General features: G+C 36.2%; 1 protein-coding gene across 3 annotated transcripts in view; it reads right to left on the reverse strand.

Annotated features, from left to right (window-relative positions):
- WDR27 (WD repeat domain 27) overlaps positions 1–24041 on the reverse strand; it is a 98898-nt gene that overhangs the window by 56163 nt on the left and 18694 nt on the right. For 2 of the 3 annotated variants that reach the window (XM_027634011.1, XM_027634008.1), the window contains exons 16-21: positions 21460–21549; positions 18167–18288; positions 17452–17585; positions 16133–16230; positions 15742–15863; positions 11804–11901 (exon numbers count right to left, since the gene is read on the reverse strand). In XM_027634011.1, the coding sequence (XP_027489812.1) occupies positions 11804–11901; positions 15742–15863; positions 16133–16230; positions 17452–17585; positions 18167–18288; positions 21460–21549 (664 nt within the window). The remainder of the gene's footprint in view (positions 1–11803; positions 11902–15741; positions 15864–16132; positions 16231–17451; positions 17586–18166; positions 18289–21459; positions 21550–24041) is intronic. The other variant, XM_027634010.1, reaches the window with a different exon arrangement.

Below are 24041 nucleotides of genomic sequence, written 5' to 3' on the forward strand. Positions count from 1 at the left end.
AAGCATTGTGGAGCAGGTTTTTGGTAGCTGAGCACACCTGGACCATTTAATAATAAAAATGTTTTTAATGAGATGAAGATTAATATCCATCTAAAAGAAATACATGGTTGTAAAGAACTGTGATAGCTTTGCAGTCGATACAAAACTAAGGGGAAAAAAAGTACTATTTAGAGTTTCTTCAATATTAAAACACATTTTAGTACAAGTTTCAACCCCATTCAGAACTGTCATTTACACATGCAGACCTCATTTCAGAGGTTTATTTTTATACCCATGAGGTATCATTTCCAAACAGACTTATAATAACCTGTGTTCTTCTTTTGCCTTTATTATGAATGCTGTCAACCTACCTTTTTGTTACAAAACAAATTCACATACTTCATAATAATGCAGCTGTCACATATTCTTTTTTTTTTTTTAACGTATGCTAGGTCCAGGAACAAATTTGAAATACTAAAATCTCCTGCCAAGATCTGTGATATACACTTTTTCCTGGCCAGTGAAAGCACAGAAGCTATGTAAATTCAATTGACTGAACCCATATGCAGGAAGCTCTATATTTTTACACCACATTGTTCTGTTGTAGACACACGTGTATGTGTAAGAATGCACTATTCCAAGTTGGTTTCACTCACCCAGGTGAAACAGGCATAATTCAACAAAAACATTACTTTGTGACTGATCCAACTGCTATTACTTACTAAAGCATAAAAGAGACACTTTTGAACGCGTGAAAATACAAAATTTTACAGAGCCTAACTCCAAACTTTATAGTATGTATATGGTTGAATTTCTATATAACAAAGCTACTGATATTAAGAGATATTTTGAGCTTATAGTAACCAGACCTTTCACGTCAAACTAGTTCTACCCTAAAACTGTAAATAACCCAATTTAAGAGTATACTACAGTTAAAGAAAAGCAACTTATAAAGGCAGTCAATTACTGTGACTGAGATGTAAAAACATTTTTCAACTTCAGTTTTTTCTCATGAATATTCAGAGACTTTCAATAAGCAATGGCCACATTGTGAATTTGGTCTATTGAATAACCTGCCTTTGTTCAAGTTTCCTATTGACAGTAAAGGGGAATACTAGCTAACTCAGTCTCCTTTCATATCCAGCATTCTAACATATATAATTCCAAAGGTTAGGCAATGGAGGACACATCATAGAACATATATTTGATTTATACTTTCAAAAAACTTTACTTTTTGGGAAGTAACCTGAAAGAAAACATGAAGGGCAGCCTATGCCTCCCATGCTGCAGCTTTCACAGAATCACATAATGACTGAGGTTGGAAGGCATCTCTGGAGGTCACCTTGTCCAGCTACTCTGCTCACCTACAGTCAGTTGCCAATGACCATGTCTGGATGGGTTTTGAATATCTTCAAGGTGTGAAACTCCACAACCTCACTGGGAAACCTGTGGCAGAACTCGGTCACTGGAAATGGTTTCCAGAGTTACTTGTTCTGTCACCTTTCCAGGGATCAAGGTCTCTCAGTTTCCTTTGATCTCCTTCATGCCATTTTTGAAGTTGGGAGTGACATTTACTTTCATTCAGTCTTCAGGCAGCTCTCTTGATCATCATGATCTTTTCAAGACAACTGACAGTGGCCTGACAATGACATCAGCCATCGGAGAGCTGAAGGAAGACCTTAAAGAAGACAGAGCTAGACTCTTTCCATTGGTGCTCAGTGATGGGAAAAGAGGCAATGGGCAAAAACTGAAATACAAGAGGTTCTTTATGAACACTAGGAGACACTTGTTTACTTCCCCACTTTTTTGTGAGGGTGAATGAGCATTGGTACAGGTTGCCAGAGGAGGTTGTGATGTCTCCTTCCTTGGATATATTCAAGAGTCATTTGGACATAATGCTGGGCAACTGACTCCAGGTGACTCTGCTTGAAGCAGGGTGGATGGACAAGGTGACTTCCAAAGGTGCCTTCCAACCACAATCATGACGCAATACTGTGATTAACAGCAAAGGCACTATTGTAACTTTGAGGACATCTTTCTTTCAAATATCCTAGACAGAGAGAAATAAAACATAAGCCTGATATGTCTGCTGTTCCCCTTTATGGTCAGATGTGGCATTGCAAGATTTTGCCCTCAGTTAGGCTCCTATCAAACATTATTCATTGTGTAGAGTAAATCTTTCCCAAAAATCAGCCTTAATCATGTTTTTTCTTGTCTCAGATAGAGTCCCAGTTGCACTGCTTACAAATTTCAGAGAGGTTTTTCTTTTCCTTCTGAGTGCATTCTAATAGAAAATTTGAAGAAAAAGTTTCTTTTTAATCTTATACTTGTAAGATATATCAGAATCCTATGAAAGACATTTCCTCCTGAGAAAAATAAACAAAATTCATATATCCATTGTCCTTCCTGAACGTGTCTTCAGGATGAGCATTCTTCCTTAATAAAGCACTGGTCATCTGGACTACTTCTAAGTCTTTAAGACCTCATTCTCAGGGGCTGTAAAAGATAACTTCATCAATGGGGTGTTTCTGCTTCACAGAAGAGTCTACTAATAAAATGCTGCAAACCACTTCCTTTTAAAAGAATTTGACTCCTCTATATTTGTGACCAATAACTCAATTGCTTCACTATTAAATGGATACATAAAACTAACAGTATTCCAAGGCTTTCACTGATCTTTTCTCTGCTATACCACAGCAGTATAAAGCAATGTCTGAGTCATAGGACAATGCCTCTTTCCTTGTGCTAGTACAGCCACAGTAATAACCCATACCCTGGATTCTATTCTCTTCATGGTTTTCCTGTTCAACTTTTCCTTTATATCAGGACATATGTTCTATTACAAGTCTAGCTACTTCCCTACCCCCTCAAAATCCCATTCTAAAAAGACATTAAAAAAAATTATTCTAATTAAACTTTCCACAGAGTTCAGTAGAATCTTTGTTATGCAATCTATTAGCTCCAGATAACTCCAAGTATCACAGCAATGGAAAAAAATGGACAAAAAAAATCCTAGAATAAACAGATAGATACTATGTGTATTCTTTCAGGGGTTTTCTTTTTTCAGGCTTTTTTATCCTTTTTTTTTTTTTTTTAAGTAGCAACAGGTGGTGATCAAAATTATTTTGGATATTGCAGGCTTTACGTGGCCAGCTGGCATGCTGTCCAGCCTCCTAAGAATGCTTTTCTGGTCAGAGTTTTTCAGAGGTTACCATGACAAACATCTGGTAATTGCATGGGACAGCAAACAGCCAAGTTTTCCCTATGTTCTCCATTGTACATCTTTTAGTCTACATTCCAAAATATGTATCTTTTCATGTTGCAAAAACTTGGAGAATATTAGAAAAAAATGAAATATATTATCTGTCTTTATAAGCAAAAGATGCTAGAGTGGTGTGTGTCTTTATGAATAAGGGGATACTTTCACAAATAAGTCTATTTAATTCTACTTGATTTGTTTAAAAAAAACCCTGCAAACCAACGTTGTCGTTTTTTTTTTCTAACCCCTTCTCCTTGTATTCTGTTACTTGTTCCCAGTGCTCTGGTATTTGCTTAGAGACCCTTCAGTACCAACAGATCCACTGAGGTTCTGCAGAATCCAAGTAAAACTTGACAGTAGCAGTAGCTACCTTAGATGTACTATACATATGGGTTTCATTTTAGACACAAACGAAATCCTTCAAGTGGGAGCTCAGCATATTTTCACTCTCCAGCAGTGACTACATGTTGCCCATCCTCTATACTTTCATGCATCTCCACTCTCAAACTTGGAGGAACTCCAGCCACTGCTTTATCCCACAGAATCCATATAACTAGACACAAAACCTCCAAGGAAAAAAAATACGATAAATCATGAGATCCTCACATTCAGAAGAAACCAAGTAATCAAATTCTGAGTATGTGTATATGTGTATTTTGTTTAAGATGATGTCAAGCAGTTAGTTCACAGTGGAGATGCAAACTAAAAAGTATCTCAAAATTGAAGTATCTCATTCAAACTGCAATTCTGACCCTAAGGCTCTCAAAGTGCAATTGTGAGAAAATGTATGAGTTCCATGTGGCTGTGGGAATTCTTCTAAAATATGTTGCACAGGATCATAATACTAGTTGGAGATTCTACCTTAATGTCTAAAACTATCTTTTATACAATTGGCTAATCCTTTCAGAGGCTGAAAGAAGGTGAAACTGATTTTCCCTGGGATCATACATCAAAGCATTATCAGGCAGTTGAGTATTCTGCAGAAGCAATTCAGTTTGCGCAAGTAGTCCAGTAGTCCTCAAATTTTCACTGAGGTCCAATATGCAACCAATGCCTTTCTTTTTTTTTTTTTTCCAGAAATTGATGAGAAATGGCTACTTCAGCAGCAAACAGCATTAGAACAGCTGAACTTCTGTTTCTCAACTGATCAGAGTGTGAGTCAGAGCAGGTTGTTCCTGTCACTTAAGATGTTAGTGTGGCAGGAGTTGGGAGCTACTCCTAACACCTTGTCCTTGCTATTCTCATTACCTTCAATATTCTACAGTAATCAACAGTAGTCTAGCAGCTACCACATCTACCTCCTCACACCTACCATGGCAGCATCCTAGACCTCTAAACTGGACTGTACTAACTTTTCCCTGCTTTCCCCATTTCTGGGTAGATAACAAGCACATCTGACAGCACAGCACAGCTGTCCCATTCCTGCCTTCTAAATTAATTTTCAATTTCATCTGTTATTGTTCATCTTGTTCTCTTATTCAATACTACATCAGTTCCCCCAGTAAGTTTTCCATACCTATATTTCTATGGTAAGTAAAAAACAAATGATAATTTCATAGAATCACAAACTGACATCATGGCTGAGGTTGGCAGGCAGCTCTGGAGGTCATCTTATACAACCTCGCTGACCATATAGAGCCAGTGTGGCTTCACCAATGCTAAACAGAGGGGAGCCATCACCTCCCACAGTCTGCTGGCAACACTCTTCCTGATGCAGCCCAGGACATCATTAGCTTTCTTGGCCACAAAGGCACATTTTCTAGCTGTTGTTCCTCTTGGTGGCCTTTTCTGCAAAGCTGTTTTCCATCTAGTTGCCCCCCTTAGCATATATTGGTGCCTGGGGGTTGCATTTGGTGCCAGGGGGACTTTGCACTTCCCCTTGCTGAACTTCATGAGGCTCCTGTCAGCCCAGTTCTACAGACTGTTGAGGCCATTGTAGATGGCAGCACAACTCTCCACTGTATCAGACACTCCTCCTAGTTTTGTGTCACCAGCAAACTTGATTCACTCTGCTTTATCATTCAGATAGTTAATTTAGATGCTGAACAGGACTGGAACCAGTACTGATCCCTGGAATACGCTGCTAATTACTGGCCTCCAACTAGACTTCACATGACTTATCATCACCCAGTGAGGTTCCCATTCGGACAGTTTTCAGCCCTTCTGTAACAGGGAAAGTTTGGAAGGATGGTGAAACTGAAACCATACACTGTTGAAAGCTCAACAAAAACCAATATTTATTACCAAGAGGTGGCCAACAAAACGAGAAACCCAAGAGAGAGGAAGGAGGAGAAAAATAAGCCCTTGGTACAATTTCCCCAGTCACCCAGGTGTTGCTTATGAAGTTATCTTACTGACCCAGAATGCCTAGAATTATCCATAGCAGAACCTGCATTCTCGGAGAGTCGGCAGGCTCACAAGATAATGGGCATCCCCGCAAAAGGCAACGTTGTCCTTTGATGTGACGCTTACATCCCCCCCCAACATGAGCTCTCTGCTTTTTATACAATTAATTGGTGACATCTACCTGGGCAGGTGTGGCCAGCACCACCCAGCTGGAGGCCTTCAGTCCCACCCCCCGTTACGCAAGTGGCGTCTCTTCTGCACATGCGTGGGTACCCTGAAATTCCTCCCATGCTTGCGCAGGGGGGCTTTTCTAAATGAGTCTGGGAGCGTACTTCATCTTCCTCCTCTTCACTTTCTTCTTCAAATGGCCTTGGAGGACAGTCAACCAATCGTGAGGTACCAAGTAATTTCACTTTATACACGATGCTTGCTTCAAGGATGAAGTTCTCATTTATCAGTGCTTGTTTTCTCATAACTTGGCAGGAAAAGAACAAACTTTCACAAGTGGCTGGGCCAAAAACAAACCAAAGCAGCATCATCTAATTAAGCACGAATACTCCTTCTCACTGTCTGCTTCTGCAGTCCATATTTCATCAGCTTCTCTATGAGGATCTTATGGGAGACAGTGTGAAAAGCCTTACAGAAGTCACAGTAGACAATATCCACTGCTCTCCCCTCACCTACCAAGCCAGTAATTTTATAATAGATGTTTATTGAATTAGTCAGTCATGACTTGTTGAATCCATGCTGTTTACTCAAGATAAATGCACTGTCATTTATGCTCCTGGAAACTGTTTCCACAGTTAACTGCTCCATCATCTTCCCACGGATTGAGGCGACACTGACTAGCCTACAGTTCTGTGGGTCCTCCTTCTTGCCCTTTCTGAAGGGCCTTTTCATCCAAAATTTATAGAAAGTATGTCTTCTTGGTTAGCTAGAGATAGGAATGATTACTGAATGGATACTGTAAGGCAACATATAAAACCCCCTAAGCTGCAGTCATAAAGACAACTTGTGCCTTGTTTCATCTCATATGCTGCCAAAAGCTGAATTTGTTAGATTAAGAAGTCTGCTTTTGATGCAGGTGTTCATCCTTCAAATGGAAGGCAATAGCTGATAAGAGCAGAGTACTTTTTTGATATCTTAGGACATGAAAAGACCTGAGCAGCTCTTCACTCACCCAAAATATTTTTCTCTCTCTTACTATCTCTTTCAGAAGTGGAAGAAATTCAAGTTAGGAGCTTTGCTTAGAACATTAAGCAGCTTTTGGATTCCAATTGACTACATGGATCACATGTTTGATAATTACCAGGAACAACTTAGCAGCTTTTTTTTTCTGAGCAGAAACAAGATAAAAGCATTCATCCATGTGCTTTTTGCAGACCTATGTACATTGTGTGAAAAATAAATATAATGGTGACTATACCTCTCAGAGTGCAGCAAGAGCAGGGCTGCTACAGGAGAAAATTGCTGCAAAAGGAAAACGCGTGAGAAGCCCAGTGGTGGTCATGGCACAGTGTCATCACTGACCAGGGCACTGTCCCACTGTATTTGAATAGGGTAGGTAAAGTAGTGTGCTGGTAACACTGACAGTACCAGCAGAAGTGAGATGATGAACGAGATCCAGAGTCCATCCCAGTAGTCCAGTTAGGAGCAGCAGGAGATGGAGTCAGATACAGGGTTGGAGGCAATGCTGCTACATGGGTCTGCTGGAGACAGAACTCAAAGCAAACTAACTAGAAGGTAGGTCAATATCTATGCAGGAAACAAGGTTAGAGGCAGGACTTGAGACAGGTACACTGACAACATAGGATGTTGGAACATCCTGAATTGGAAGGGACATTAAGTCCAACTCCTGGGCCTGCACAGGACTATCCCCAAGAGCCACACCATGTGCCTGAGAGCACTGTCCAAATGCTTCTTGCACTCTGGCAGGTTGGTGCCGCGACCACTTCCCTGGGGAACCTGTTCCAGTGCCCACCACCCTCTGGGTGAAGAACCTTTTTCTAATATCCAACCTAAACCTCCCCTGACACAACTTCAGGTCACTCCCTTGAGTCCTGTCACTGGTCACCATAGAGAAGAGATCAGCGTCTGCCCCTCCTCTTCCCTTCACAAGGAAGTTGTAGACTACAATGAGGTCTCCCCTCAGTCTCCTCCAGGCTGAAAAGACCAAGTGATCTCAGCCTCTCTTCATACAGCTTCCCCTCAAGGCTCTTCACCATTTTCGTTGCCCTCCTTCTCTAAGAGCTTAATATCTTTCTTACATTGCAGTGCCCAAAACTGCCACAATATTCAAGGTGAGGCCACACCAATGCAGAGCAGAGCAGGACAATCCCTTCCCTCAACCCACTGGTGATGCTTTGCCTGATGCACCCCAGGACACAGTTGGCCCTCCTGTCTGCCAGAGCACTGCTGACTCATATTCAACTTGCCATCAACCAGGACACCCAGGTCCCTTTCCGTGGCATTGCTCTCCAATTACTGGCACAAAGAAAGATGAAGTTTTACTGTATTATGGCTTTAGCCATAATTTACTGATGAGCAAGGAAGAGCCACATCAGTGCCTAAAAGCTTTACAGAAGATCTGAAATCCACCTTGGGGAGGAAATGCTTACACTACTTCACATTCTGGAACCTCTCTTTAAGAAAGCAACTCTTTGGAATGAATCAGGCAAGGAAAGCTGCAGAAATCTGGACTCACTGTTTTTCTCAATATCAGCCATTCATGAAGATATGGGTATTTATGAAATTTTGCTAGTGAATGTAAGCTGGTGCTACTAAGTGTTTAGTCAATACTCTAAATGCATTTAACAAAGTGAAAAGGGTAACATTTTGAATTTATAGTTTCTTCCCAATGTAACAAATGAAAGAAATTTCCTTTCTTCTGGACATTTAATGCACAGAGTTATCTAATCTACAAGTGGGAGGAAGTGAGAAATTGAATGGATCCAGATTGGTAAAGCAGAATTAAAAATCGTCATATGAAATAAGAGTCTACAATATTTCATCACAAAGAACACTTCAATTCCTTCAAAAAATGTAAGAATACATTAACCTTTTGTACCTCCTACACATAAAATGTTTGCCTGAGTCTTTCTTGGGAATCCTGAAGCTGGTAATCAGATTCCACGCAGTCTAACCCCTGTGTTCACTGCTTTCACAAGAAAAAGCAATTTTACTTGTTCTACAAGTAGTCATTCTTTTAGAAAGATAGACTTAAACTGCTCTTCAAAATGTCTTGGAATTTGGTCAAAGGTCATTATCTTACCCTAAAGCATGTATTCATAAGGCCTCATAGTTCATTATCCTAACCTGGAAGAAGAGTAGCCATAATTGGTTCTGTTTCCCAAAAAAAACTATTCCTCTTGCTTCTTTATTCCTAAGTCTGCTTTTAGATTGTCTGGAGCTTTTCTTCTCTTAGCTATAGTTATAAACAAGGAGCATGCAGGAGAAGTATAAAAATATTCAAAAGTTTCAGATGAAACCCATGCATTTCAAACCAAATGAAGCAGGAGTTTGAGTAAATCCAAAAGCCACTGGCAGTGTCCAAGATTCCCTCATTTATTGGCAAAATGACCCGGCTGTGTGAGGTTGGCTGGCAACATCAGAAAGTTAAAATGCCTTTTCTTGTACCACCTTCAGAGGAACCCATAAGACTTTCTGGCACTCTCTGAAGCAATTTTGAAATGCCTCCAGATCATCAATAGTGAAAGAGACAGACAGATTCACAGCTTTATCCAGAAAAGATGATGAAAATTGAAGTTGCAAAATACTCTCACCAAGTTTAGGAACAAAAGAAAAGATAAGTTAAATGAATTTTCAATGGGAAAAAAAATGTAGTTTGATAACAGAGACTGAATAGAAAAATTCTTGTGGATTCAGAACAAAAATATCAATATATTCAAAACTTATTAAGCTGTAGGTCAGGTTAATATGTCTGAAGATTTAATCTAAGCAAAGATCAAAAAAGAACCTGAACATCCTGCTACAACTCCTCAGTCAATTGTGAGAAAAGGAATGCATGTTATAAAAATAAAAAAGGAACAATCCTCAAAGAAACTGAATAAAATAACCCCTAAGAGTCCTAGGGAAATTGTACAGAGTTAATCTGCAAATTATTTCCCATGCTTTCAACAGCAGTTTGAAAAGCACTGTACTGGAGGGTTTTTCTTCCCCCTATTTAATCAGAAATTGGTACTTTACCATATTATCACATAAAATAACAATGGCTAGACTTCTTAAGGGGAAGAAGCAGATTAAATAAAAGCAAAATTTTCACTGTGGATGTCTAGGGCAGATATGTAGAACAAAATTAACAGACAGTAAAGGTGAGATCTTGCAGTTAGTGTTACTATCCACAAGACTGCAAACACTATAAATGAGAAGGTGGACTTACCTTTGCTATATTTCAAGAACACTGGACAAAGATTTCACTAAAGGGACCCTATTCTGGCAAACCCAAAGCAGAAACAGAGAGGTCATTCCAGAGGGGCCATTTAAAACATAGTTGCTGATGCACCAACTTTACAAGTCAACAGCTTTAAGAGATTAAAGGTACTGGCCCACCATAAGATTGTTTAGGAACTAATCTCTCCTGTAAGCACTCAACAGTGCAAGGGATGGACTGGATTTGATTGGACAAGACCTATGTACCAAAAAAATAAGCAAAAGTGTTCAGTCTAAGTAACTATAGTAGACCTAACACTTGAGCAGAGACTTGTTCCAAGTTCAGATAGAGTTTTCCAAACTCAGACATTTTAAATTTATTTATGTGAAAAACACCTGGTGAATGCATAGGAAAAAATGAAGAGTTTCCCTCATGAGAACTCAAGAAGAGATTTCAAAATATAGAAGACTCAGTCTCTGGTCTGAGCAATGACAGAAAATTTCATTTTAAAAAATTGTTTTGTTTTTTTTTCTTGAAAGTTGCTAGTAATGATTCATTTTCTCTATTTCTTCTCCACAACAGTTAATACCATTGATCACTGTCTAATGTGTTACAAATACACGTATATACATAATAACTAATAAGCACTCTTAAAATATCTGTTGTTAAGGACTTGAATTACTTTTTTGAAGTTTGGCTAATAGAACACAGCGGACACTAGAATACACTGACTTAGCCAAATTAAATATAGAGCAATAACATACATAAATTAGTCCCTTCTTCCAAAGGCATATTCATTTAATTGGTTGCCCAGATTTTACACTTTAACTATTTTACCATTCGCCTACCTTACTTATACTAGTATTTAGAAACAAAGAGATAGATAAGTGATCTGTGAAAAGCTTGCTACTGTTTCATTACTCTTCAGCAACACAGTTTGAGCAGCTTATTAGAAAAACATAAGAAGGTAACAGATTCCAATCCCCAGCAGTCTCTAGTTTCATTACTCTCTGGCATTCAGTGCAACTAATACAGAAATGCTCTTGGAAAGAACATACATGCCCCCTGCAGATTTAACGTATTCTTACCATAGAAAGATACAAATAAATTAAAGGCTCATTCAGCACTGCCCAGATAGAAAATTCAGTACTAGAAAAATTATATTACATCTTTCAATAAATATAGGTTTACATTCACAGAAAACAAATATGAAATTATTCTTCAGAGCTTTAACATCCTCCTGTTCAAATCCCTCTTCTTTTACACATAATTCTTTTAGCCTGCACAAGCCCCAAGTATTTATTTTCATGAGCAATGTTCCCTCCCTGACATGCTATTCCTTTGTCCCACAGCTTTCCCCAGCATAACACTGCCAAGTGTTTAGAAATTCTGAGCTTATGATAATGTATTATGCAAATTTATAGCACTACATACATGATTTGTAGCAATATTGTTACAATTGCATTTATATTTTAAAAGATGGATCATAAATTTTACCTTTCTTAGCGGTAATGACATGCTGGTTTGGAAATACCATTAGCATTCAGTTCACTATACTATTATAGACACACAATTAGATCTACAAAGGTAAGTTAACATGGGTGATAAATTTTAAATATTTAGTGGCTTCCACATATTATAACTACAACCGAGGAATGAGTATTCTGTTTGGTCTCTTAAAATTAGTAAATTTCAATCAGCCTTTCATTCTTTTCTTAAAGGCCTGACTGTAGACCTTATTCCACATCCAGGTTTCTACTGGTATATCACAGCAAGTATGACAAGATAAACCATGGTTTTTTATTCCAAGGTACCTAATTAATTCCTACCTCAGTGTTCTTAAATCCCACAGTTTGATGCCATCACCTGCAGCTGTGGTCATGAAAAGGTTGTAAGCTTCAGGTTGCTGAGTGCTGAAGGATGATCCCTGTAAAATAGTAAATCAGTTTCAGGTAAGTATTCTCATGGTGTTTTATAGATAGTTTTACAATTTATAGAATCATAGAAGATCTTGAGTTGGAATAGATCTATAGGGATCATGGAAGCCAACTCCCTGCTCCCTGCAGAACTACATCATATGACTTAAGAGCATTGTCCAGATGCTCCTTGAACTCTTACAGGCTTTGTGCCAGGACCACTTCCCTGAGGAGTCTGGTCCAGTGACCAACCATGCCCTCGGTGAAGAATTCAGTCCACTTAAGAAATAAACAGTAAATGTTTGTTAGGTTATGTGAAAATAGCTTGTTTGCACATACACAAAGGAGTGAAGAGGAAAGTCGGCATGTGGAGGAAGTCCCATAACCCAGTCAGAGAAATGGAGCACTGCCTCGACTCCTCTCAGCACTGTCCCAGGACAGCCATAAGCCCTTTGGTCCAAGGGTGACATCCACCATAATGAAAGAAAGGGAGAGGCTCTCTGGGTCATCTGGGGATTGCTAAATATCAGGGTATGGGATCCATGATGTAACATAGGGGAAGATCTTTTTGTGATTGCACAAGACATTATGGGAAGTTTAGGGGAGGAAATAAGGGCAGTAAAAAGGGAGGGATCAAAGATTAGTTCAACAATTAACTATAAGACATGTTTAGCCCTGAGTTAAGTGGGCACATGTTCCATTGACTTCAGTATCAACCACATTTATTCATAACAGGACTAATTTTGGATTTGTACATTTAAAATAATTAAATCCAGTCTAAAACCTATGATTTTTTAACATCCACGTTGGCAAATCCCAGCCATTTTGCTGGCTACAAACATCTTTCTCCAGGGAACTAAATATAAACAGTTAAACCCTTTTATTTCTTTTCCTTATCATTCATATTCTTGATTTGGCTGAATACATCACAGAAACCCCAAGGTAATTTCCTGCAATCACTGTTTGACTGCCAGGAATCTTCTATTTGTTATGAAAGCTGGTGTATAGCTTGCTCTAACAGATGAATTAAAATGCACTGTGCAACAGACTTCCCAACAAAGTCTACACATTCTCACATTTAGCTGTGTATAACTATAAAAAAAAAGAGTAATGTAAAAGACAAAGACAGTAGTTGTCCAAAGGATAGCATTCATTAAAAGTTACAGAGTACCCTTTCTTCTTGTGCTTTTGGAACTTTTACTCACCACCACTCGCTTCAGCCGGCAATGATCACAGAGCTAAATATGAAAAGTTCTACAGACACATACACATTTACTTTGGGCCCTACTCCTTTACTATAGAATACACTAACTAATGAACTAGGTAAGAAGTGTAATACATTTGTTCCTTCCCTGCCTTGACAACATTTTCTCAGTAATACACTTTACCAATACATAGTTATACTTGTATCTTCAAAATATATATGCTACTGAATATCGATTATAGAAGACAAGAAAATATGTACTAGTTGGGATAATATGCAAGCTGAATTTTATTTATCACTTTGTGTTTTTATAGTCCCTTAATTTATGACAATCTATTATTTAGGAGAATCTGATGCCAAAAGTAGCACATTCCCACACACTCTTGAAACTATATTCTTTCATTCTGATAGACAAATCACTTGCCTCTGCCCCATCATCTTGCTTATCCACTACTGTAATCCCTTCTCAGCTTCTCTCTAGACTAACTACATGGCAACTTCCAGATATAATTTGGCCTCAAGGCCATGGTTCAACAGAATCCCTACTTCTTTCACTAATTCCATATGAACACCATTCATGTCATCCAAATAGTGCAGCTGGCTCATGCTAAAGGCACCAATCAATAGATATCTCAGAAAGCACTCCATATCTTCCAGGCAAGCACATACCTTTAGACAGCATTGTAACTATGGTTAGGAAGAAGTTAACTAACTGAAATTTCTGAGTTGCCTATTCATTTTTTCAGACTTCATGTCAGGTGCATTTCCTAATTAATGAACCTATGAATTTTGAAATAAAAGGGTCTGAGCAGAAAACTGAAAACTTGCTGTTTCTGTGAAAATTACTATAAATGTGCTAGTAGAGCATAATACCATCCAAATGTTTGTGGTTCACAACGATAGAGTCCTGTCCAGAAAACATTTTTTGCAGCATTATAAATGTATTATTAACACTAAAGCCATGAATCTTTGTGGCCTGATCTCAAATTGCCATCTATTTCTGTATCTCAGATGTTCCTGAACTCTATGATGGGAACATGATTTTGATATTTCAATCAATTCCTTTTACCATGTCTCTTAAAAGTTAGTACGCAAAGCAATGGAATGATATAATAAGCTTAATCAAGTACACTGCAGGCTGAGATGAACTTTACACACTGGCAATTCCCACAATTTCTAGAACAGATCAAAGGGACAATTTAAAATCAAAGTAATTACAATGCATATTATATGTACTTGCTTACAGCTGCCTCTGTCCAAAACCAAAAATAACAGAATGTCATGCTGAACTCCCAGGTTTCTAGGATATCCTATGTACTTAATAATTTGCTAATAGGTTTTCCCACACTTAATTGGAACATACCTTCCCTAATGCAGAATATATATATATATGTATTTATGTGTGTGTGTATATATATATTTATATATATATACTGCAATCACTAACGAGTATTCAGTCCACAGGAAGAAATTAGGAATAGTCCAAAGGAAAGCCTTCATAAATTTCGGGGTGTAGACACTAGATCTTTAGCATCAATTGTTTCACTCCACAGATCTGCTTCTATGGCATCAACTGTTATCATTAGCTAACCTTAGATTCCAATGGGGTTCAGACTTTGAACAGGATGTAGTTTGCACACAGCATTCTGCATGGTTTTATAAGTTTTTAATATATTTTAGCATATCATCTTAATGAAAAGGCAGAGTTATATTTACTCTAACAGCTTTAAACTATCCAATGTAATAAAATAATGGTGTGCAATTTTCCTTTTGACTTATCTAAAGTATTAATTTTATATTAAAAAAAAAAGAGAACCTTGATGTACCATTTTCCCTCAAAATGATCAATTTTCTTTGCTATACCACATACCTCTTGGTTTTTTTCCCAAGTGAATACTTGCCTGCAGCCTTAAAGTTTTTCTTGATTAAATAATCTGAAGGCACTAAGCTGACCAAGCAAAAAGAAAAGCCAGAACCTTAAGCCTGTATGTGTTACAAACAGTACTGAAATAGTTAGTACAATTTTAAGTGTTTTTCCAGATCGCATCTATAAGGAAAACCCACAAAGAGTTCTACAACAGTAATAATAAGGAACAGTTTTAAATCCACAGAAGCAAGGACTTTCCAACTGGGAGAGAAGAACCACATTCAACCAGACCTAAAACAGTAGGCATTCCAGAATGTATGGTACCATAAAAACTCCAAACACTCAAATCAATCTTTAAGGAAAAAAAAGAGCAAGGATGAGAGGGTTTTAGCCATCTATTCCATTGCAGTACTGAGAATTTTTTTTTGTTGCTGTTTCTGAAGTTTCAGAATAAATCAGACAATGTCAGATTGAACTTTAGAGAAGAACAGTTACATAAGGAAAAGTTTTTGCTGAACTATGGTATTACAGTCTAGCAAAAGTAAGGCAAAGGGTAATAAACACTTCTCTAATAGCAAGCTTGCTCAGTCATTCTCACTGCTCTCTCCTTTACACTAGAGAACAAATGAAATCTGTATGCCTTTATCACACAGACTCATGTCCTTGCCCACTCTCCCCAACATATAAAAAACTATTACTATCTGTTATATTTTTACCCTCTAACTTTTTTGTTCATGGTGTTGTAGTGGTACTACAAAAAAAATTCAATAAAGTATATACCTTATTTTGGTAGATCTGATGGACTGATCTAGTATGAACTTCTGGTATCACTGCTGTGCTGCAGCCTGCATTGAGGTCAAAAACTTCCAATGCTCGGTTACTGCCAGCTGTAAGTACGATATCTGTTCAGATCTCTGTGTTAAAGTTAAACTGATCTAAAGGAACAAAAGCATATAGATAGACAAAAATAAAGATAAATATATAATATCAAAACTCTGTTGTATTTATTGCCCTATGAGCAGCACCAAAAATCTTAAAGCACTAAAAATTTATATCCAAGGAGGAAGTTCAACATCACAAAAAATTACAGTAAATAATCAGATGCTACTTACTGATGTCCATGTCATTAAGTCCAAAGAACTACAAAGAAAATACAGAATACAAAGGATACAAGAGTAAAAATCATTTACTGCTGAAAGGCTGGTAATCTCCACTGTTGAAGCCATGGGGAATTTCTGTACCAGTTTGCAAACGCTCTTCTGCTTGTATCTGCAAAGAACATCAAATGAATGCTAGTGTTAATGAAATAAGTTAGGATTTGTGGTGACCAGTAAACTCCCACTGGAATCCCAAAGAAAATCAAAACTCTTTCTTTCATTATTAGAAATTAAAGCCACAGATCTTTTGACTTTTTTGTTGAACTCTATTAAAAAACTTGGTAATCAAAATTACTTAGATGAAAAGAAACATGATATTCATATACATACAATTGATATTCCATCAACATGAAACACTAAAATAATCCCGTATGTATACTGAAAATGTTGAACAGAAAAAAAAAATCTACGAAGTACCTATGTTCAACAAGCAGTCCACTAGCTTCAGTATAGCATTTAATGTGCTAATCATAGGGCAATCAGAAAGAAAACGAGGAGCAAACAGTGAGGAAAGAATAATTTCCACTTAGGCAGGAGCAGAAGCAGGGACTGATCACACACTACCAAAGAAATTTTGCTTCCCAAAATACACAGAACTCTTTAAGGTCCTGTGGGTTATCTGCCTAGGTAGAATTTCACATAGAAAGAAAAAAAGCCATCAGTAAACTGAGATTCATAATACATTTGCTACATGTCCTATACATGTTCAATTCAAGTCAATTAAAATTAAGCCAGGCATTGTGGACACACTGAACTGGACACTACATAAGTTCTTGTCTCTTAGAGATTAAAGTTTATATAGCAATTTAGGTTACCTTTTTATTGCTTTAGTAATATCTCCATAAACTAAGAATTAACAGGCAACACAGAAAATACGTAATCAGGTTACGGAAGAAAGATATTACGTGTTCCTGTCTGACCATTTAACATTCCAGTGAAATTTCACCTACCAGGTTCATGCCTAAATCCAGGAAAGCACTCCTATTCAAAAACATATTTAAGCTTGCACTCAGTATGCTTTTCTGTTCAGCAACAACACTGCCAAGGAAATAGACCAGTTTTTCCCATCTAAGGACCCAACCCAATACTGTTTAATACCATGAACAGATAGGACATGCCATTCACAATATCAACTAAGACTTCAGTGCTGTAGCCCTAATTCTTTTTGTCCTTCCACTCAGAACAAAGATATTTTGCAATTAGCTTCTACAATTTGTTCAGTTTTTTTTCTTCTGCAATACTTTTGCCCCCCAGCCCACATCACCACCAACAAAATCCCAGATCAAACAGTACAAGTATTTTCATTTGTCTGTTAAGGAGAAATTGTACTCACCGTTTGAGGTCATCCTTGGTTGTGTCTAGATGGAAATTTAATAGATGAAATTCAGCTCCACAACACAGCAATATAAATGTATCTAAAAAATAAAACTGTGCAAAGCGTACAGTCTTATCGAAGTTTTCTTTACCCTGAAATGAAAAGGAATTTATTAAGAATGGATTCAAACACAACAAATATTTTTTGTCTGAGATTCCTGCTGTTAAGGCAGAGACTCCCTGTTATCCTGATCAAAGGCCAAGAGTTTAATGTACTGTAGTGATCCTTCCTATTTTTGACATCTATTAATCTAAAGATAGTTTTCATTCTGCATAAATTAGTTGGCAGTAAATTTAATAGAACCTGTAGTCAATTGAACCTAATAGAATCTAGCTTCATACTCTAAATTTCTGTTTGAACTGGGGAGTAGACTACAAAGTAAAGCAGAGCTGAGCCAGTGAAAACAGAATATACAGAGCAGACAACAAAACCAAAATTTTCAGACATGCCCACTAGTTTTTTTCTATCAAGGCTGATTTTTGCTTTTTGTAAATTATGAAGAAAAAAACTTAATTTGAAGTTAACGGAGATCACCCAGATATTAGTTGGAGTCACCACTCAGTAGCTCTAAAAATTGGGTTGTATGTTCCTTCTATAGACCTCTTAAAATGAAAGTAGATGAAAGTCTAAAACAGTGTCCTCTGTGTCTAAACCAGTGGAAGTTTCTAATTACCATAATTAAGGCAGGTTCTTTATTGCAGACTGGCCAGACCCTTAAAGTTCTGTCTTCTGACGCAGAAACTAACCACTTCTTGTTATGACTCCAGCCAACGGAGTTAACTGCACCATCATGACCTAATAAAAATAATAATGAAAATATCATAAAGCTCATTTCTTGCATTCACACATTTGTCCAGAGTTAACTGCATTAATATAATTATGTATTATAATATTATAATACATTTTAAGTATAGACTTCAAATGGTTGGATTAAAACTGTAACAGTGTGAATTTTTCTTCCACCAAAAAAACACAGGAAAATGTCTTTCATTAATAATGAGACAATGATAATTCTGACTTTAATTTCTCAAAGTCATTGGAAGAGCATTTTCAAGAAAGATCCTTGAAATTAAGTTTAAGCAAAGATACAGTATTACTCGAAAGAGAATCTGAGTATCATATTATAAAGAAATTTTATATTAAACATGATCTGGAAATCCCTTAAGACCTTACAAATAGTTGAAATTCTTTATTTTGTTCACTAGCCTTTTATTACTGAGCTAGCTGTTTTTGTAAAAACATAATGAACACACCACTTCAACGGTTTCTGCAGGACTGTCTCATTAGATTAAAAAATGTAACTGCTTGTTTAAAAATTATAGTTTAAAGCATTATAATGTCCAGTCAATAGATTTTTGTTATTAACTTTTAAATTTTTGCATTTTGCATCTACTAGAAAGAGACTTCATATTTGGTGTGACACAGTTAAAAACAAGACTGTAAACTTAAAAAGAAAGAACTCAAAAGCCAGAAACATTATGCAAAAGCTAAAATGATTAATCTGATCTAAAGTTATATTGATGCTGATCAAAAAGGTCAAGAAAGAACATATTTCAATCAAACTTAATAAATTTTGACCCATATTATTCTAATTTGTCAGATGAAGTTTGATGAATTTCATCTAGCCTTAAAACATTCAAAGTTCTTCTGCTGCCCCCTTGTGTACATTTTCTCTTTAATCAACTGAAGTTTTATATTAAAAAAATAGATTGCTTTAAATTGTAGGAAGGTTATTCAATTTATCTCAGCGATTGAAATCTTCCATGATCACATATGTCTATAAAAAGGCTTATAAATGAGATATTTTAATTCCCAGTTACCAAACACCCGTAGAATTTTCACCAGAGAACTGCATAGGTAGTGTATAAATACATATATAAATACTATACTTGTTTTATTCACAAGACAAAGCTTTATTTAGAGGCTTTGGTTTTCTAAAAACACCACCACAACAAAATATATAAAACAGGTTTCCAAAGTGGCAAGGAACACGAGAAACTTTAGGAAAATCTGAGGTTTGGAAAATTGGAAGAGCCACACAAAAAGCTTTATAATCTCTGCACTCCAGACCCCCTGGTGTCAAAGCACATTGGAGGAGATGCCAGCTGGCTTGCAAGAGCCCAGTAAGTTTCAAAACTGGCATTATTCAGGGTTCCCCAGTCCTGAAGTACATTGAGAACAGCAGCTGGTTTTGTAAAAAGACTTCTTCAAAAAGGCCATGCTGACTGTAACTCTTCACAGGTGGTCAACAATTAACTTAACTTACAGGACACAGACACCTGAAGAGCCACCACTGAAAAGGAATGCAACACTACTTAAAACCATAACTGAGCACTTCAGGGAACAAAGTTGAATAAAACAGGCTTATAGAAAAAAATTCTGTTGTTATACCACTCCTTTCTGGTGCTGCATTATAAAAATATGATTTTTAATATGCAGATGCTAATGCTGCCTTGAAATTGATTTTTTTTACCAGAATGGACATAATTGCCATTTCTTGAAAAATATAGTTTTACATTACCATCAATTGCAGCTCTTAATAAGAGTAATGCATCATGGGTTTTAATGAAAACACATATATTATGATAGTTTTAAACCAAGTGCACCAAAAATAAACAGGTGATTTCATGATAGTGTTAACTGCACAGAAGTTGAATATGAATTGCACTGTGTGAATGAAATAAGCAGGTAACTGATGGTTTGAGGTTCCTACTCCCCTACAGTACAGTATCTGGCAGTTTCATATTTATGTTGCTTTTGAAAAGAATTAGATCCACAGATTTAATTCTTATGCTACCTAAAGAGCCTGAAGTAGAATGTGGTTTACACTGCTTTTCAGACTCTGCATCATTAAAAAAAAGACATAAGAGATTAAAGGCAACAATGAAATAAATCAGACAGTAGTGTAAAACCTAAGAAAACGAAAGAACAAAGCCACAGTCAGAAGAACAATTTAGGAATACACCAATTTTTATTTTTTTTTTAAACAAGACCAAGAACTAACTCAACATCTTAACTACTGGCACCAGAAAAATATTCTCTGTAGAAGCATGAAGTTTGATGAAGCTTATTTTACTCTTCTCATCAGAAGTTGGCCTGAATTTGCAGAGTACAAGAAGGAGAATATCAGCGATATTGCCTCCTTAATGCCACAGTTTCTTTCACTAAATACAATGAATATTACTCAAAAAGAAAACTAGTTTTCAAAAATCAGTTTTCAGTTATTTATTAAAAATAATTTTCTAAAATAACTTAAAATAGTCTATTTTTAATACTTGTTAGGGTCTGCAAGTAAAAACCAGTCATCTTCCATTATGAACTTTCACAGAAAATTAATTCAGCAGGACTAATTTAAAGTCATAGCATTCAATGTTATTAAAACTTTAACAGACAGTTCTTGTAGAAATTTAGAAAAAGTTTGGTTTTTTAAGACTCCTTTAAAAATGCGTGTGTTCACACATGCACACACTTCTGCAGATATGAATTTCTCCATAGGAATAGCCCCTCTTTTTTAAAATAATTGTTCTTTAGAAGGTTGGAGTTGCAAACCAAATACATCTTTTGCCAAGTCATCACAGTCAATTTTTTGGCTAATTGCAATATACTACTCCAATATACAAATGCATAATCATCGCAATACATCACTTTTTTTGTTTCTATTTAATTATTGTACTATTCATACACAATGGACATTGCAAAATATATATATACATATATATATATATACATATAATGATAGATTACTACTTACCTCCCAAAAAGCTGAGAAATGGGAAAATCTGGTAGTCAGTTTAATTCTAAACAAAATTAAGCAATCAGAGAAATAATTCTAAACCTTGAATCATCAGTACTCCCTCTCCCTTGTTCTTCTCTAGGTGATGTAAGTGGAATCTTTTAGTTACTATGCCATTCTAGATCAAACTCAATCATACACTATATCTTTAATAATATAATTCATAAATTTACCTGAAAAAACATTATATGTATCGGTGAGATTGGAATTGAATATCAGTACAGTTTTGTCAGCCAGGCCACAAGCCAGCATCTCTCCATCCCCTATGAAGAAAAGTGTCTAATGATTTACGTTTGAAAGCAACAAGGACCTAATATGCTGTTTCTTTTATTCATAAAAAAATCACATGTCACTACAACAAAACACAAACCAGATATTCATTTCATATGTTTAACACATATTTTGTATGAACAGCACAAATTCATGCTGGAGAATTGGTTGGAATTTGTATGCAATTAATTTCTTGTCTTGACATATTCCCTAAATTGTTTTCACCACAAGGCAGAAATTCACTTTTCACAAAAAGAATGCTACAAAATTTAAATGCAGAAATTTTTATCAGTCATTTAAATCTATTTTCTTACTCTCCTTTTTTATATCTTCCTATTGAAGTTATATCACTTTTTATATATTAGAATAAAAAAAATGCATAATAGTCATTCTGGATCACTTCTTATAGATGATGAACTTCTTCCACAAGGTAATCCTAAAAACTATGCAAGTGAAGTTCGATTGTTTATTTATATTGCTAATCAGCAGAGGCACATAATGACAGGATAGACTCCCTAAGGCCTACATTAATGGCAGAGATTTGTGAAATTTACCTATTCACTTAAAAGTTTTCATTGAAAAAAATTAAAGAGCAAATAAATGAACCAACGGGATAAAACAAGGGAAGGTGGAGCAAGAGAAGACAGCACAGAGAGAGATTAAGAAAACGAAGAACAGAATTCAAATTAATGTTACTAGGTTCACCATAAGCAGTGTTCTTAAGGAGGTGTAATCTGAGTGCCCCCTTCTTAAATCTCCAGAGAATCTTTACAAAGAGAGATGGAATAAAAGTCATGCTTGATTTCACCAACATTAGGCACTGCTATCCAGTGTCCAAGTACCATCCACATAGCAGGTTCAGAATAAGATATCCCACAACACATTTTTCCCCACATTATGGCAATATAAACAGATAAGAGATCCATATTTCTAATCTGAGAGTCACCTACTAAAAGTGAATTTTAAGTGAGAAACACAATGGCGTTGACATATTTGCTAAGAAGAGGCATATCAGAATCCTTTTTTTTTTCTGTTACCAGTGACTATATGCACCATTATACTCAACTGACAAAGAATTAGTCTTCAGTAAACACCTCACAAACACATTACTATTCACAAACTTGAAGATATGAAGTCTTTGGGGTAAAATGCAGTGCTCTTCTGCAGATTTCTCCCACTTTTCTTAAAGTTTTGACAGTATGGATTTTCAGCATAAGGGTTGATTGATAAGTATATCAGGTATGCATATAAGGTAAGCCATAGACACACACAAAGAATTAACAATATATAAACATTCTTGTGTATAAAGAATGAGAGACAGTAATTTTGCATAGAATCTTGGAGGCTTGTTTATTGGAATATCATCTCAAATCCTAAATAAAAGTTTATATTAAGAGAGCAACAAGCCTTAATTTTTAAATCTTAAGTCTTACTTAATTTTTCCATTTAATTTCCCTTCTACTATGTTTGGAGATGCTAATAAATGTTAATTATTATGACTCATAGTTTACAAAGACTACTTTAGGGATTGTTCCAAGGTGGAACTCAAAGTTGCAAATTCGCAGCTGAAAATATATTGTAAAACTAGGAACCATCTGGTCAATACAGACTACAACAGTAACAAAACCCTTCCTTACAAGGTTACAATAATACAATTTTTTTACTCCAAGAAAAAAAAAAATCTTTACTATTTTTGCTAAACTGTGGTTGTTTAAGCCTGTGTGTGCATGCGTGTCTGGGCAAGAGACAAGGACAAAAACAGAGAAAGATGTTTCTTCCTCACAGTAAAAGAAGATTTAGACTTAAAATGTACTATCAAAACTGTAGGGATGATTTTCTTTGCTAAAAATGAACTTTTCATTTTAAGTGCACAAACTTTCCTAGAATAAGCTGTCTGCAACCAATTTCTTTCGGGAGCCTTAAATAACAACTTCTTCCCATTCTATAAGGAGCAGAGAGATGGCTGGAATATATTTTAGAAAAGTTACTGATTGCATCTAATTGCTTTTTTCCTTGAGGATGAAAGTTGTACTTGTCATCAAAATACTTATACAAAGATATAAATAATACTTTTATGAAGATATATATTTTTAAATACTTTGAAAATATTGTGGCTTGCATGGTGTACACTGACATAATTATATACTTGTTAAAATGCTTCAGTGTTAATATAAGGAGTGGTTTCTGCTTAATCATATTTACATTGGAATTGACTTAACCCTATTGCAAGAGTCATTTATCCAAAGTAGTTAAGAAAAATGCCCTTCTTTGGATTACCCAGAAGAATTACTTTTTTATATTTCAACATAGAAAAACTGAATAATATTTATATAAGAAATATGAGTACTCTGAGTCTTTTGAAATTCAACTTACAGTACACCCTAATGACAGTAAATGTCTCAGAAAATAAATTCTTTAGTGAAAGAACTACTCATTTTCAAGTTGTAGTGGGAAAGTCATAGAATAAATTCAAAAGGAAAAGACA

The sequence above is a fragment of the Corapipo altera genome, unplaced genomic scaffold (assembly GCF_003945725.1).
Source record: "Corapipo altera isolate COAL_440 unplaced genomic scaffold, ASM394572v1 2b, whole genome shotgun sequence".
NCBI lineage: Eukaryota > Metazoa > Chordata > Aves > Passeriformes > Pipridae > Corapipo > Corapipo altera.